General features: G+C 41.1%; 1 protein-coding gene across 2 annotated transcripts in view; it reads left to right on the top strand.

The window, feature by feature from the left end:
- Positions 1-307: 307 nt before the first annotated feature.
- shroom2a (shroom family member 2a) overlaps positions 308-14,546 on the top strand; it is a 41,878-nt gene continuing 27,639 nt past the window's right edge. For both annotated transcript variants that reach the window (XM_079574847.1, XM_079574846.1), the window contains exons 1-3: positions 308-635; positions 1,533-1,740; positions 11,583-11,731. In XM_079574847.1, coding sequence (XP_079430973.1) covers positions 1,537-1,740; positions 11,583-11,731 — 353 coding nt within the window. In that variant the 5' untranslated portion in view covers positions 308-635; positions 1,533-1,536. The remainder of the gene's footprint in view (positions 636-1,532; positions 1,741-11,582; positions 11,732-14,546) is intronic.

Raw genomic sequence — 14,546 nt, 5'->3', positions numbered from 1 at the left:
CCACTTCCGCGAAACGTAAAAGGTTGGACTCTCCCTGGCTTTCCGTACATTCAAGGGTTGTCATGGAGATGTACGCGCTCGGCTTTAGCCTTTTAGCTAACGAACGAGAAAAGTTAAATTTACGATATTTTGTATGTTTCAATACAATACATGAAGTATTAACGCGGCGCAGACAATTTCTCATCCCTTCTTCAGTGTAAAGAAGCTTCCAGAATGAAAACATGCGGCAGAATGCAGACACGAAACTCTAAATTAACTTTGGTCGGACGCTAACAGTAGGTGGCACACTTGCGCTGTTTGTTAATGAACTGATCCCTGTTGTCCAAGGATGGAGCTAGGTTAGCTTAGCCAATTTAAACTCTCCTGAGGCTTGTGGTGTGTCGTTCTCGGCTTGTATCATCAGGCGTTTTCCGGCTGAACTGCGGGGATCGCTTTGCTTATTGGATTTTAGGAGCGGCCACTGTCCAAAGGGCTGTCACAGAAGTTGCGGACTATCAAAAGTTTGTTTCTTTGACACCTTGAATCGGTTAAAAAAGATGAGGAGTGCGTAACCTAAACCTTGGGAGGGAGATAGCTGCGTGCCAGTCCGATGAAAGGATCGTGTTCGCCGGTTTCTTCTTCAGCTCAATTCCCAGGTAAGATCCGCAGTTTAGGTACACTTTGCAGATTTATTTTATGATTTTTTAGCAAGTATCAGGTGTCTGGCGCTCATAATGTTATCATAAAGTGCGCATATTTGATTGGCACAGCGGGTTAAGCTACATTTAATACAGCTATGCCTGACTCAGCTCAGTTTTGAAGGCTTGATCCAAGGGAAGAACATGGTTTCCATTGTTCCCACCAACAAGTGTCGTCTACTTATGTCAAACATGGGGCAGCAATTAAAAGGCAACTTCTCCCAACTCTAACAACAGGTGTCTGCGCTGTTGTACAAATATTTCGGGCGGAATTTGGGCGTATATTCTCTCTGTAAACATCTGACAAGGGCATCACGTTTCTAAACTAAGCCTCAACCTGCTCTAGATGTAGTTTATATTAAGACAAGCATTCTGCATTATGTGTTGGTGTCGAGTCAATCCTTATGGGGAATTGTGCCCTTGTCAAAAAATAGAGAAAGCCCAACTTATCTTGAAAAGTTTCAACAGATTAACTCTATCAAATTATTTACATTCCGTTTCCCCCTTTTGTTCTTTTCTCTTGTTCTTGTTGATGTGATGCATGGCCATTTGCATGAGCGTATACTCTTTACTGGCTTGTCAAGTTAAGCCTAATTTTATATGAGCCCTGGCTTGTGAAAAAACAGTTAAGTCATGCACCCAAAGTTAATGACTGCAACTTTTCATTACCAGCTTTCAATCATGGTACACTTAAGTTTATTCAATCTTGTGAAAATAATGCTATGATTATGAATTATGATTTAGAAAACATTAGTCTGAAAAGAGAAGTTGTAAACAGTTGTAAACCTAAACTGACAAAAGACTAAATCAACCTGTTAGATTTTGCATTATTCAGAATTTCTGACTCTTGTCCAGTGCCATGGATGCTGCGGGGTACAGACGTGAGGGGCATTACGGTGAAGCAGAGACCGTGTGGCATGTAATGCAGAGGTCGGCAGATGTGGAGCCCCGAGGGAGAGATGGAGACTTCAGGCTGGTGGAGGTGTTTCTGAACGGAGGAGCGCCGTGGGGATTCACTCTGAGGGGAGGACTCGAGCACCATGAACCCCTGGTCATTACCAAGGTAAAGTGTTTCAACACCCGTCACTTGCCTTATTGTTCAGCTATAAGATATAAGGTAGTACTTTTTTCTTTTAATGAAGATTTACAATAAAGTACTGAGTAAATAGACCAGAGGGAGGATTAGTTCTCATCTAACCAGCATCATTGTATTTATTTATTAATTTAAGAGAAAGGGGGGAGCAGCGCTTAATGTAACAAATGTAAATTGCCAGATTATAGCCTTGCTAATTCCATCTGTAGAAACCTGGCAGGTCGACGTTACACAAAGAACACTCAACTCACTCAACAAACTAAACATTTAAAGTCCGCACAGAAAGGCCTGTCCAGTTTGTGATTAAAGTCTGGAACCTTCGTGCTGTGAGGCAAGAGTGCTAACCACTCAGAGACTGTGCAGCTAAGTATTTTCAGACTAGACTTTATTCTGATCTTGCACTCCGCATTCCCCTCTGGACTCGCAAAACAACTATGTACTCCCTTGACTATTCTAAAATATATTTTTAGACACTAATTGATTCCTGTTTGCTTCATTGCGGTGGCAGACGGTGTTTTTACTATGTGTGAAAGCTCAAACATTACCTAACCCTGGTTTATAAACCCCACATGGCCCGGTCATTTGGCAAAACATTGTTCTGCTTCATCGGTGGAATAATCAGATGGATATTTGTCCATTGTCCGAAACTAATAGACCAGTGAAAGAGAAATCTTACAAATGTGAGTTATTTGTCTTTATTCTAAAATTGTATTGTGTGGAAAATCTTCCTTAATGATTCCAGCTTTTCTTCTTTCTTCTTTTCATGTATGCATTTATTTTGTTTCATTGATGCAAGTTTGAGTACTCCTCCATATTCAGCCCATATCCTTTTCAAGAGCTCAAAAACTACCTGCTGATGTCATGGCATGATCTGCCTTTTTTTTTTTTCCTTGTCCCGGCAGCTTCACCATCATTCTGACCATTTCGGGACTTAAGTTTCGTATCTGCTACCTGTAATCTATAATACTATCGCTAATAAGCAAATCGCTTTTTTTGTTTTTGTTTATAGCTTTATTTACACTCCTTTCCACTCTCCATTGCATGGCCTCACTGACCTTGTTTAAGAGTTCACGCTACCTGCTCTCGAAGTAGGCCATTCCTATTCCTATCACAACCAGTCCTGCAATCACGCTGTCGTCTCACTTCTGTGTTGACTGTCTAATCATTTACTAGGGACCTTGCTAGTTAATTTGGCAAGGAGAATTTTCCAGCCCCTGTCAGTCGGGAGCTATTTGCCTTTTTGCCGTCATTTCTCTGTGTTGACCCACCGGGTTCAAAGTCCAACTCGGCATCGGGTGAAACTTGCTTTATTACGAGACATAAGGTTTCAGGTGATAGTCGTCCTCCACATGCGCTTCTTGTGGTTTCAATAAACTACATACCCTCAAATTTGGATTTCTTTTGAATGCTGCGATTGCTGCAAGAAGTTATTGCAGGGAAAAATACTGGGCTATTGATTGGGATTGATTGTTGCTGTTTATGCTTTCTGACTCATCAAAAAGGTGGACGATTTCACATCAAATGGTGAGTTGATAGAACTTTGTTACTTTATAATAGATATGGACCTGTAGATATCGTTTCTCTCGGCCATACAAAGATAGGATGCAATATGCTATAATGTTATTCTTGACACATGTGCACATTGAACTTCAATAAGTTAAGTTATTTGTTAACATCCGACGTAAGAGTGTCTTCTTTGGTGTGTTTTCAAAGCTTTTTAAACAACCAAAGCTTCAGGTGTAAGACTGAGACCTGTAGTTTAGACGTTTCATGTCAATCTAGTTTTCTCTAGTAATAATAAACTAGTGTTATATTCTATTTAGCTTCATGTCACATGGCAGCACAAAGCTATCACCAAGGACCCAATCGCGTTGACCTCTCTGGCTTTGCGGTTCAGAGGTGCCTTAATATTTTGGTGTTACTCAACCCCTTCCTGCGTCAGTCATTTCAGTCAAATTGGTCATGGTTTAGGCTTAACATATTGGTCAAGCGAACTTAACATGCCTGAGAATTAGCTGCCGCCACTGTGACTGTGCAGCATGTTATGAAATCACACCTCACTTTCACATGTGCTTGTGATTGAGCAGGTCCATCTGAACAGGGGACACTGGCTCTTTTTGCTATTCAAATGTGGATCTACTTTTCAAGGTTTACTCTTTGTAAAATGTTCATTTATATCCGCTTCGGTCACTTTTTATACACTTAGTCCTGGTTTAGTCCAACCATAGACCTGGCCTATAAGCAGTGGTCCCTAATCTTTGTCCTAGAAGCCCCTCCTACTCGGGCAAGAAAAGGTCAAAACAAATAAACATATTTTAGAGTGTTTTCTGCCCATGTAGTCTAACTAGTCATGACTTTTCGCTTTTTGATCTGCTCAAATGATATCTCTTATGCCCTGACTCTCCGACAATGCTCTGGGCCCCTCTGCAGTTCCAGGAGCCCCATTAGATTAGCCCGCTATAGATTATTCTATCCTGTTATAACTGTGCTTAATGCTGCTCATGTCCTTTTCATAGTTTTATCCTGTTTCAGACATGGTTTAGTCTTAGTGCATGTTTATTTTTGTTATGGAAAAATGTTATTAGTCGAATATTGTCTGAGAGTTTATCACAGAGACTAGAATTGTGGGGATTGAGATTATATTGTTCTGAATGTAAAGTTATCTGACAGACTAAAGCCTGCAGGAATGGCATGATTAGAAAAGTCTGTGTATTTAATTTGTGATCTTTTGGGAGCGCTCTACTTAATGCAAAATTGATAAGTTGAGGAATTATTTGTTAAGATTAGATAAAGATGTAAGCAAAAGCTGCAAATTGTCTTCTAGAAATGCAATAAAACTGATAGCACTCCAAGTATGTCTCGACGCCACTCTGTTTGGTACAATTTTAATGTACAACCTTGGACTTGGAAAAGTATTTGACGTTAATCCCTTCCCAAGTGATTGTATGTGCAGTTTCAAAAACCTAAACGATAACTTAAACTAAAGGTCGTGTTGAAGCTAAGCTAAATGAATATTAGTTTTTTCTCTGAGTATAGCATTATGTCTTATTCTGTATCAGAGTTTAAGCTTCGTTGTTGCTAAATCAAATTCAAGTTCAAATGAAAAGATAGACTGAAAAATAATAATAATCACTATGAATGCATGTTTTTATTTGTTTGTTTTTTTGTTAAAACTGTAATGGCAACATAATCAGTAAAAGGAAAACGCTTCTTAACAGCAGATATAAAGAGAAGACAGAATAATGGACAGATATATTCATAATAAAGAAGCAGAATCAAAACAATTAAAGCTACTTTATTGTGCTCACTTAAATTCTGTATTAAAGGCTGAGTGCTGGTTGAACAGGACTAATATAACTGTACTTATACGATATTGTAAAGGCCCGGCGCGGGGCATTTCTCTGTAATTGCAGAGTAAGCCCTGCAGCCACATGTGCCGTTATAGAAGCATCTTCACCGGGTCAGCAAACAGTTTGTGCGTACTCCCTTTGTTTACTTTGATCCGATGCACAGCACTGGACACTCGTTTCGTCAGGGCTTTGAATGCTCTGTTAGGGATTTGACCCAGCAACAGAAACCAAATGATCATAAACTAGAGCGGCAACATCGTTTCAGATTTCAAATTGCATGGATTAACAAATCACATAAGCCGTTTTAACTACAACTGAATGAAAAACAAAAATCGGGGAGAATAAGTGGGTCGCAGTCTTTTCTCTCCTTTTTTTTCCTTCATTTAATCAAGTTTGTTCACCATTTGTTAGTACCAAGCAATTCACAAACTGTATTGTTTTATTGTGATATGATTTTTTATTTGACCTAAATTTGCATTAGTTATTTCATTAGTTTGAGTCAGTCACGTAGCCTTTTCACATCCATCTTTCTCTTGCAGTTTTTCAGTCTTGTAGCCGGCAGTGCGTGGAGCCCACACTGGTTGCAGTATTATTGTTGGCCGATTGCACGCTCTGGGATTTACTAAAATGAACAATGATAAAATGTCCCCTCGGTTTGATGAGCGGTTTAGGGGATTGGTTTAAAAAATATCCTGGATCTAATTAAAATTCTTCACATTCCTGTCATAGCGCAGGTTATGCTCAAGGTCTTCGTGGATTTAAACTTCTTTGTCTTAATAAACTAAAATAATCCACTTTTACACAACACAGCTGGGCAAGCACTTCCAGCCCATGTTCGTTTGCCAGAATTACCGTTTAATATGGAGGAACAATCTTGTTTCTGCAAAAACAAAAACAAAAAACTGATATGACAACCTACTGTTAAAAATGCACTGTGTTCATTAGACATTATTTTTGGAATAACAACCACAGCATTCTAAGGCTCTCAGTCCATGTGAGGTTTTATGCAAGTTGAAGTCGGGTGTTATTATGCAGAATTATGCGCAGAATTACTTTGTGTCAATTAAAAGCAGGACATTTCCCATCTGCAATGTGTGTTTTAATCAGTTTAAGTGGATCATGACGAGCAAAAACAAGTATAACAAACATAAATCGGGCTTTCAAGTTCACAATAAGTTCACAAGTTTAAAATAGAGTGAGTTTTCGTTACAATGTAGTCACAAAAACTCACCATGCCTCAGAATTCTGCTCTCGGTGTAAACCAGTGCTAGTAAATCTATTTATCTATATGGTTTGGTTTATTTGTTTGGTTTTGTTAACGTTTTTCACTACAAAGTTATGCAGGGAATTATCCTGTTTTGTTTGCCATGTTAAAGGTTTAAGTTTCATTTTATGAGACGTCCGATATCCAAAATGCAACTTATCACCGTCTTTTGTTAGTCACTTCCTGCTTCCTGGCAAAGGCCCCCACATAGTCGTATTGTTTTGCATTTACAGTCTGTTGGGTCATCCTCTTAAACACATGCCACCAAAAAAAGGAAGGAACAATGAGAAATCCCGGTTTGAAGAATGTTGGTTTGAATACTAATTGTATTTTGAACATGCATGGCCATGTAAACTATCAGGACGTCGATATAAATGTGTTAGAGGCAGAGGAGGCGAAACAACTTTAAAATAGCTGTGCTTGTTGTTAGTTTCTAGTGTCTCCGCCTTGTGCCAGAGGTCAGAGAGGCGCAGACAGGACATAGGGGCGAAGGGGGGCGACATGGAGTAGTGTTATCTTTATGGCACACACCAGTTCCTTCAACGCTGCGATCCTATGGCTGAGCAAAGACAAACAAGTTCCAGGCTCTGAAAATATAGAAGTGATTCCCAAATGGAGGAGAGTGGACTCCTGCTGGTGGTGCTCGTGAGAGATGATTTAATTAAAGCAGAGGGGAAAGGCGGTGTGGAGAGCGGGGAAAGGAAATGCTGTAAATCGGGATTGAGATTCGAACTTGCAACTTTGTCGCAGGCAATGTGTTCTTTGCAACTCAGTGCAACATGATTTGATTCAGTTTTTGAGTTGGGCAGTGATAAGCAGTTTACACACCTCTGTAGTGTTTGGTCAGTCATGTGTTTGCCCAGGTTTGCAGATATCCCTGGAGTAGAAGTGTTTTCAAGATCTGGTTGGATTTTGTCATTAAATTTCGTTTGAGTACTAGTAAAACAAACATATTTGAATATTTGAACCATTGCATCTTGTCTTTTAGATGCGTCTTGGACATAAAATTGGTTGGTTTGCTAACTTTTGTTGAACCAAAAATGGCAAGTACAAATGACATGTCTTTTGTATCATGAAGATCACCTGGATAGATGCATAATTAATATGACAATCACCTAAAGCTGACATTACAATGACAATGTGTGATTGATTAGCTATTTATTTATTTATTTATTTATTTGTTTGCCTATTTTGATCAGTTCAGTGGCATTAACATTTGAGAGAAGACTGACCTGTACTAATCACAAAAACCTTAAAGGAACAGGCCACCGTTTTTTCATACTGAGATATGTTCTTACCTGAGCTTAGACGAGTTGATTTGTTCATGTCTGGTCTTTACGTGTGCGCTCAGTCACAGAAAAAGACCAGATGGTGTTAGCATTTAGCCTCTCCTTCTCTCCTCTATGGGGCCAAACCGGGGTGAATTTAGAAGCGACCAAGCTCTTCCACGTTTTGCCTATTTAAATACGGTTACGTGAGTAGTTACACGATCCAAGTCACATAAAATTAAATATGTGGATTTTCTAAGCGAATAAAAAGGGGCGCTATATTGTAAGGCGTAATAACACTTTAGGAGCACTTCGACGTCCTTGCAGCAATGTCTTCACTTTACTGTGCGGTATGTATACTAGCTGCTTGGAAAATCCACATGTTTAATTTTCTGTAACTATACTGGTACGTGTTACTACACACGTAACCACACTGAAATATGGAAACCGTCACCCTTGTTTGGCCCCATAGAGGAGAGGACTAGAGGCTAAGCACTAACAACATCTTTGCGTTACTGACCACACGCACAAAGACCAGACGGGCGTCATCAACTCGTCTAAGGTGGCCTGTTCCTTTAACAATGGTAATAATATCCCATAAAGAGATGGGATAATATTTTCCTTTGCAAGTTCATTTCAACTTCCATTCTTAATTGCTATGCATATATTTGTCCATTTAGAGTAGAAGTTGTTTCTCATCATGTTGGATTTATTTGCATGCTTTTAAACTGTAGAACTCTTCTTTGTTTCTACTTTAACATCACTTACAGCCAAAACGAGCAGTTTAAATTTGTTAGTGGAGATCAGTGGCAGTGCACAGGACGTCTGTCAGCAGAAGGACACATCCTCCTCGCCCCCATCAGCACCACATCCTTCCCTTTAGAGTCCCTCAGAGGAGTGGGCTATTTTCTGAAGGACACTTGGGGCTGGAGGACGACCTGAGCGTGAAAGATTACTGCCTGGAGGAAGAAGTAAGCGAATGGCCTGGTATGGGCCATGCTGATCCACTCGGCAGTGAAAAAATAGAACCCTGTCTTTCAGTGATATGACGCTTACTACTCGCATAGTATGAATGTTTTATAGAGTTTTCCAACATGTTTAAAATGCATTGTTATCACATTAGTAGCAAACCAATTGACAATTTACGTTATGGTCTGAGATTTCTACGACTAAAATTGGTGGATTGTGAAAGAAAGACATTCACATTTTTCATCAGTGTGTGAAGTTCTTTGACCTGGTTTTGTCTTGTGTGAGTTTTATCTCCCTGTCATTCCAGAGCCTCGTTTCTCCTCGATAAATAAATGGAACCTGTCATGGAGCTTTACCTTGGAGCAGGGGTTCCCAAAGTTTGCAGGCTGGACCCCCAAAATTACCATGCTGCCAGCGTCCGGGTCCCCCACTGTAGAAATAACTTAATAATATAGATGATATGTTAAGTTTTGCTTTGTTATACGACCTCAATTTACACACCAATATCTTTCTTTATTATACAGTATCTCTAAATCATATTTGGACCCCCAGCTCACTCGCTACCCCCACTTTGAGAACCACTGCCTTTGAGCACCCAAAGATTGCCAGCCATAATGACTGCGGTTTCGCGTGTGACCTCTTTCCCCTGCTATCGCACAGACTTATTGCTATACATGGTTCTGTCTGCTAAATGTTTTTTCTTTACATTGTTTAAATGCTTTCTCGCTAAGGAGCTGTTTCCTTGATGGAGATTTGGAGGAAGGCTACAATGCCGACCTTTTCTCTGCAAAACACTACCATATCGGGAGCATCTTAGGAACCTCGCCAGGCTGCGCAAAATTCCTATGCCGTGCTGCTTTGCTCGCTATCCTCTGGCCTCAAAAACCCACCATTCTGGAGTAATGAAAAGAGCTTGCGATTAGCACTATCTGGAATCCTCTCTGTTTGGAGAATGGAGAAGGCCATATAAGACGTAATGGTCTGTAAATGTACACATACCTCTGGGCTGAGTCACGCAGCACCCCTCTCTCTCTCAAACTCACAGCTTGGAGTTGAGGGAACTGATAATCTTGTGCAGAGCGTGTGCGCTAACGTGCCAAGTGCCCGCGCTGTTCCCTCTTTCCACAGGGAGCCTCTCCTATCAGACTTTTAGTTTTTGGGTCAGTGTGTGGAAAACCTTGACCTGCTTTGTTTGTGTTGCATTTGACACCAATGAGTAATGTAGAGACGGCTCAGTATATCGTGAAATTATTGTTATCGTAATGTCCGTTAATGAGATACCTTTATCATAAACCCTGTCTTCTCTTCAGCAAAGATTATAGGTTTCTCATAGAGCCTAAAACAGTGATTTCCAACCCTCAGCTTCAGAGATTAGTTTTAGAATTACCAAGCTTTGAACTGTGCACTTGCTAAATTAAGATACTGAGAAAGTGTCATTGAATATGGCGTTTTCCCTCAGTTTGAACTCTCCTCAAAGTGACTGTAGCTGGAGCGGTGGGTGTTCGTGTCCACTGCGCTGCCTGCACTTCCCTCTGACTGATGTTATTCCAGGTGTGGGCTCGAAGACAAACGTGATACGGTTTGTTTCACGCCACTGGCCCCAGCAGCAGCGTTTGAAGTGTTTTACGGGCTCCGAGGAACGCGCTCCGCCTGCTGCTCACTTTCATACGCTCATGTTCCTGCAGTCATTGTCACATCATAAAATCTGTTTATCTTTAAGCCTCAATGTCCACGTGATTTGTTTAGTTCAGGTTTATCTCAAAACTGCAAGTACGTGGTTGAATATTTTAAAGTTCTGGATACAGTGAGACGTGCATAAAGTTGGCTTGTAAACTTTTTTCATTTGGAATGACAGTGTCTATTAATGGTAAATGTAAGCTCTTGCCCCACAACAAGAAGGTCCTGGGTTTAATCCCTCGGCCTTTGGAGTTTGCAAGTTTTCCTTGTGTCTGCGTAGGTTTCCACTGGGTGCTCCAGTTTCTTGTGCAATATGCCACAACAAATGTGACTTCAGGACAACAAAGCGAAATGAGCTCATGGCATCTATGTCTAAAGTGTATTCAATAACATGCACTATTCACCTTATTCCGGAGGCTCGCGTGGGCGCCGCCATTAATTGTGCCCGCCCATTTTCTCCTATCTTTTAACATGGGGCTGGAGAAGTCCACATAAAATCAGTTACTACATGAAAACAAAGCCGTTTTCAGGCCGCGCAGAGAAACGGCGCAGTGTTGACATGTTGTCGGTGCAAATGAACATTGGCCATTTTACACAAATCAATCTGTTAAAATCAGATTTGTGCAGAGAATATTTTCCCTCGTTCTCCGTTTAAATGAACGGGCTTTGCGCTCGACCGGAAGTGTCTGTACAACAGAAGTGCTGGGACAAAGCAAAAAGTGGCAAAAGTGGCTGGGCAGAATAAGGTGAATAATGACCATGAAAAGTATGAAAATGCCATACATTCTTTTTCTTTTCAAACAACATAGGGCCCAGCCTCCTGGTAGGGGACCACTTTTTATAAATTATTATCACATCTGGTTCTTCAAGATAATTTTTAAATGAATTGACAACTATGACTACTATTGTGTATATTTCTATCTCTCAGATTAATTGGAGGTCAGAAGATGCATGCTACAGGGCCAGATTTGGTCTCTGCCCCTGCTGTTTGTTATAGTCTTATTATAGAGGCCTTCAGCTTCTAATCAAGAAGTGACTGTTGCTTATCTGAGGTGAGAAGGTGCCAATATGCAGAATGTCGCACTGAGGTGAATGGCCTCAGTTGAACTCATACAAACGTGCTCCTCTGTGGGAAAGTGTTTAGTTTTAACCAACATTATTTATTGAAGAAATTAACTGTCGTTGGACCTTTTGAATAGAATGATTTTCTGCACCTCCTGCTAGTTTGATTTCATTTGTATTTATTTGCATATATAAATGCTGACTGTAGTGTTCATGTCGCAGGTGGAGGAGGGCAGTAAGGCCGCGGCCGTGGGTCTCCAGGTGGCAGACGAACTCGTCAACATCAATGAGATTCCCCTGAGTGGCTTCAGACAGGAGGCGATCTGCCTTGTCAAAGGCTCCCACAAGACCCTGAGCCTTGTGGTGAAGAGGTAAGTAACCAATCCGCCCTGGTGCTTTCCCCCTCGTCTCCATGGTAACAGACCACAACAACACAGAGAAGTGGGCCCTCACTCGCAGCTGCTTATCTGTGGGACTCTCTGAATTCTCAGCATTTTGTCCAAGGATTCTTTGGTGTGTCTTGGTGACTTGTGTAAAAAACTGCTGATGGTGATAATAAATATGAGTGAAATAGTTTGGTGAAGGTATGGATTATGGTTAAAGGGATTATCTACAGCATAAGTTTGTTCTAACAGAAAATACAAATCTGTTTCAAGACGTTCTTTCTGATTCAGAAACTTAACGCAAATATATAGATAAATATAAGGAATAAATCTGTGCTCAGGTCTTTTTTGGTGGTAATACTGCTTGACCTATCCCAGCCCGGGATGAAATGCTGAACATTTTGGGAGTCCCTCTTATCTGTGGGCCAATGTGTGTCCCTCTGTCACCACTCACTGCTGTCAGCTGGATGGGCCTGTTCTGCCTGCTCTCCGCTCCAGTCTGTAAACGCTCTGTGGGTGAGAGGAGGAAACTTAAAGACGTGATGTCATATTTAGCGTTGGACCCATTGGGCAGGTGTGGGTGAGGCAGATGTTGGGGGTGGGACTTGTGTGTGTGTGTGGGCGGGGCAGCAGGGGAGCAAGTCATGACGCACAGGTCACACTCGGTCTCTGGGATTCATGTCCGTTTGCCACTCTATCACTGATAAGAGCCAGAGTTTGCATTGTATCCAGCTCAGCAGTAGCTCTGTTCGCCGCAATGAAAGATTACAGTGACTTTTTCTTATCAGAGGCAGCTGAGAGGTTTATCCACTCCGCGGTATTGTTTAGTATTCGTATCATGTTGAACTGATGAATCATTTGTCAACACAGCGCTGGGAGACGCACCACAAATGGGGCTGTTGTTCGCGAACACTGAGCTCATTGTCTCCTCCGGCCGCGCACGTTTCTCTCTGCATTGTATCATATCATATCACGCAATGCCTAAACAAATCGTACCGTGCAGGGAAGTCAGAGCCCCATTTATCACTTTACAAGGATGTGCCTACAGTTTCACACGTTGTATATACTTTCTAATACGCTTGGGGGAAGTGGGATACATTGTTGTTCAGAGTAGCGGACAAACTGCTCAATTTCATGACAGATTACTGGTCAAATATTACAAACAGAAGTTAGTCAAGTGTTTACTTACGTGATAGTACAGAAGTATTTGCTGTAGAAAATATTTGATTAATCAAAGTAGAAAGTAAACCAATTTTAAATAACTTTGCATCTCTGAAAGCAAGATTACTTCCGGAATTTGCCACCTGTATGACAACACAACGGGGGTTAGTGTTTTCCATAAGGCTTTTAAATGGGATCAGACCAACGGCCAACTTCTGACTTGGAGGTTTAGACTTTATAGATATATCTTTCAAATGTAGTGCAGTAAAAGTAATAAGTTCTCAACACAAAGACAACTAAACTAAAGCAAGTCAATTCACCTTGTTTCTGACCAGACCTTTTCTTAGCAGCAATATAAGCCTGTTTGATTGTCTTATTAGATATAGGGTAAACTTGCAGATAAACGTCCTCACAGGCTGACGGCAGCGTATCTGGCTTTTATCCTTTCCGCATGTAATAAAAAAAAGTTCTCCTTACAAGGCCGTGCTGCCTTTGTTCATAGTGCGTTTTTAGCAGACTTTTAACCTCGAGGGACATCTTTAGTTCCTGCCTGTTTTATGTTCAAGAATTCACTTTGTCTCCAATCGCATCTACAGCTGCTTATTTTACGAACCCACAATCACACGTTGGTGTCGGATTAGGAGACAGCGTGTTGTGACAGCGGATCATTACGGGACCACTTTAACTCCAGACTTTTTTTTTTTTGCGAGTGAATGATACAGTATGTCCAAGTATGGCTGCAGTTTCCACTTTGTTTGCTCATTCTTTGCCGGAGCTTTTAGGCAAACTGCAGCAAGCGTACGTTTCCCGCACGGAGTGATCAGTAAGCTGTCACAACCTGCTTCTATATAAAGGTGTGTCCTCCTTTTTGAGGAAGGGGGCGGAGTGTCACCTGCGCGGTTTGCATGGAGTGAGTAATAAGAAGTAGTTTATCTATGTCATAAAGGAGACAGTGAGAGGGGTGAGGCCAAAACACACGTCACAGCAGCCCGAAAAGGTGTGGCCCTGTGTGGGAAAGCATCCTGTCAAAGTTATTTATTTTGTGCGTGTCTCGACAAAACTCTCCCATACTTTGAAAATTTACACATTTGGCACGAGCTTCATTCAGCAAGTTAATAATGGTGTAGGTCAAGACAAGGGTGTGGCTAAACGGCAAAATATATTTTTAAACCTAGCTGGTTTGTTTCATGTAGGTGACATAATAATTCAGGCTGCTGTTGCAACATGTGTGCCTTTTTCTCAGGCTGCTTGATTGCAAAGAGTTCACACACTTGAATGTAGCTGTTGGTTTCCCCCTTCTGGTAAAAAGAAGTACCACCACTTATAACTTAAAAGTAAAGTATGTACGTCCCGTTCAGATGAAAATGGGGATGTTTAACCCAGATTGCTTTGCTCATGGCGTTTTCAATAGGTCTCCATCAGCGGTAGGATGGAGCACGAACAGTCACCGTGTTGAATTTTACATTCAGCTTTACCCAAAACTAAGAGCTCCTTGTTTTGTTTTTACGTTTTTGTCACTTTTTCATTGCATTTGTGACACTTTTTTTGTAGTGTGTTCGTCAAATTTTCGTCTCGTTTTCGTCTTTTTTTTTATGTGGCATTTTTGTTGCTGTTTCATCACTCTTTTGTCATTTTTTTGGTC

The sequence above is a fragment of the Gobius niger genome (genome assembly GCF_951799975.1).
Source record: "Gobius niger genome assembly, chromosome: 17".
Taxonomy (NCBI): domain Eukaryota; kingdom Metazoa; phylum Chordata; class Actinopteri; order Gobiiformes; family Gobiidae; genus Gobius; species Gobius niger.
This window is presented reverse-complemented; position numbering and strand designations above follow the sequence as displayed.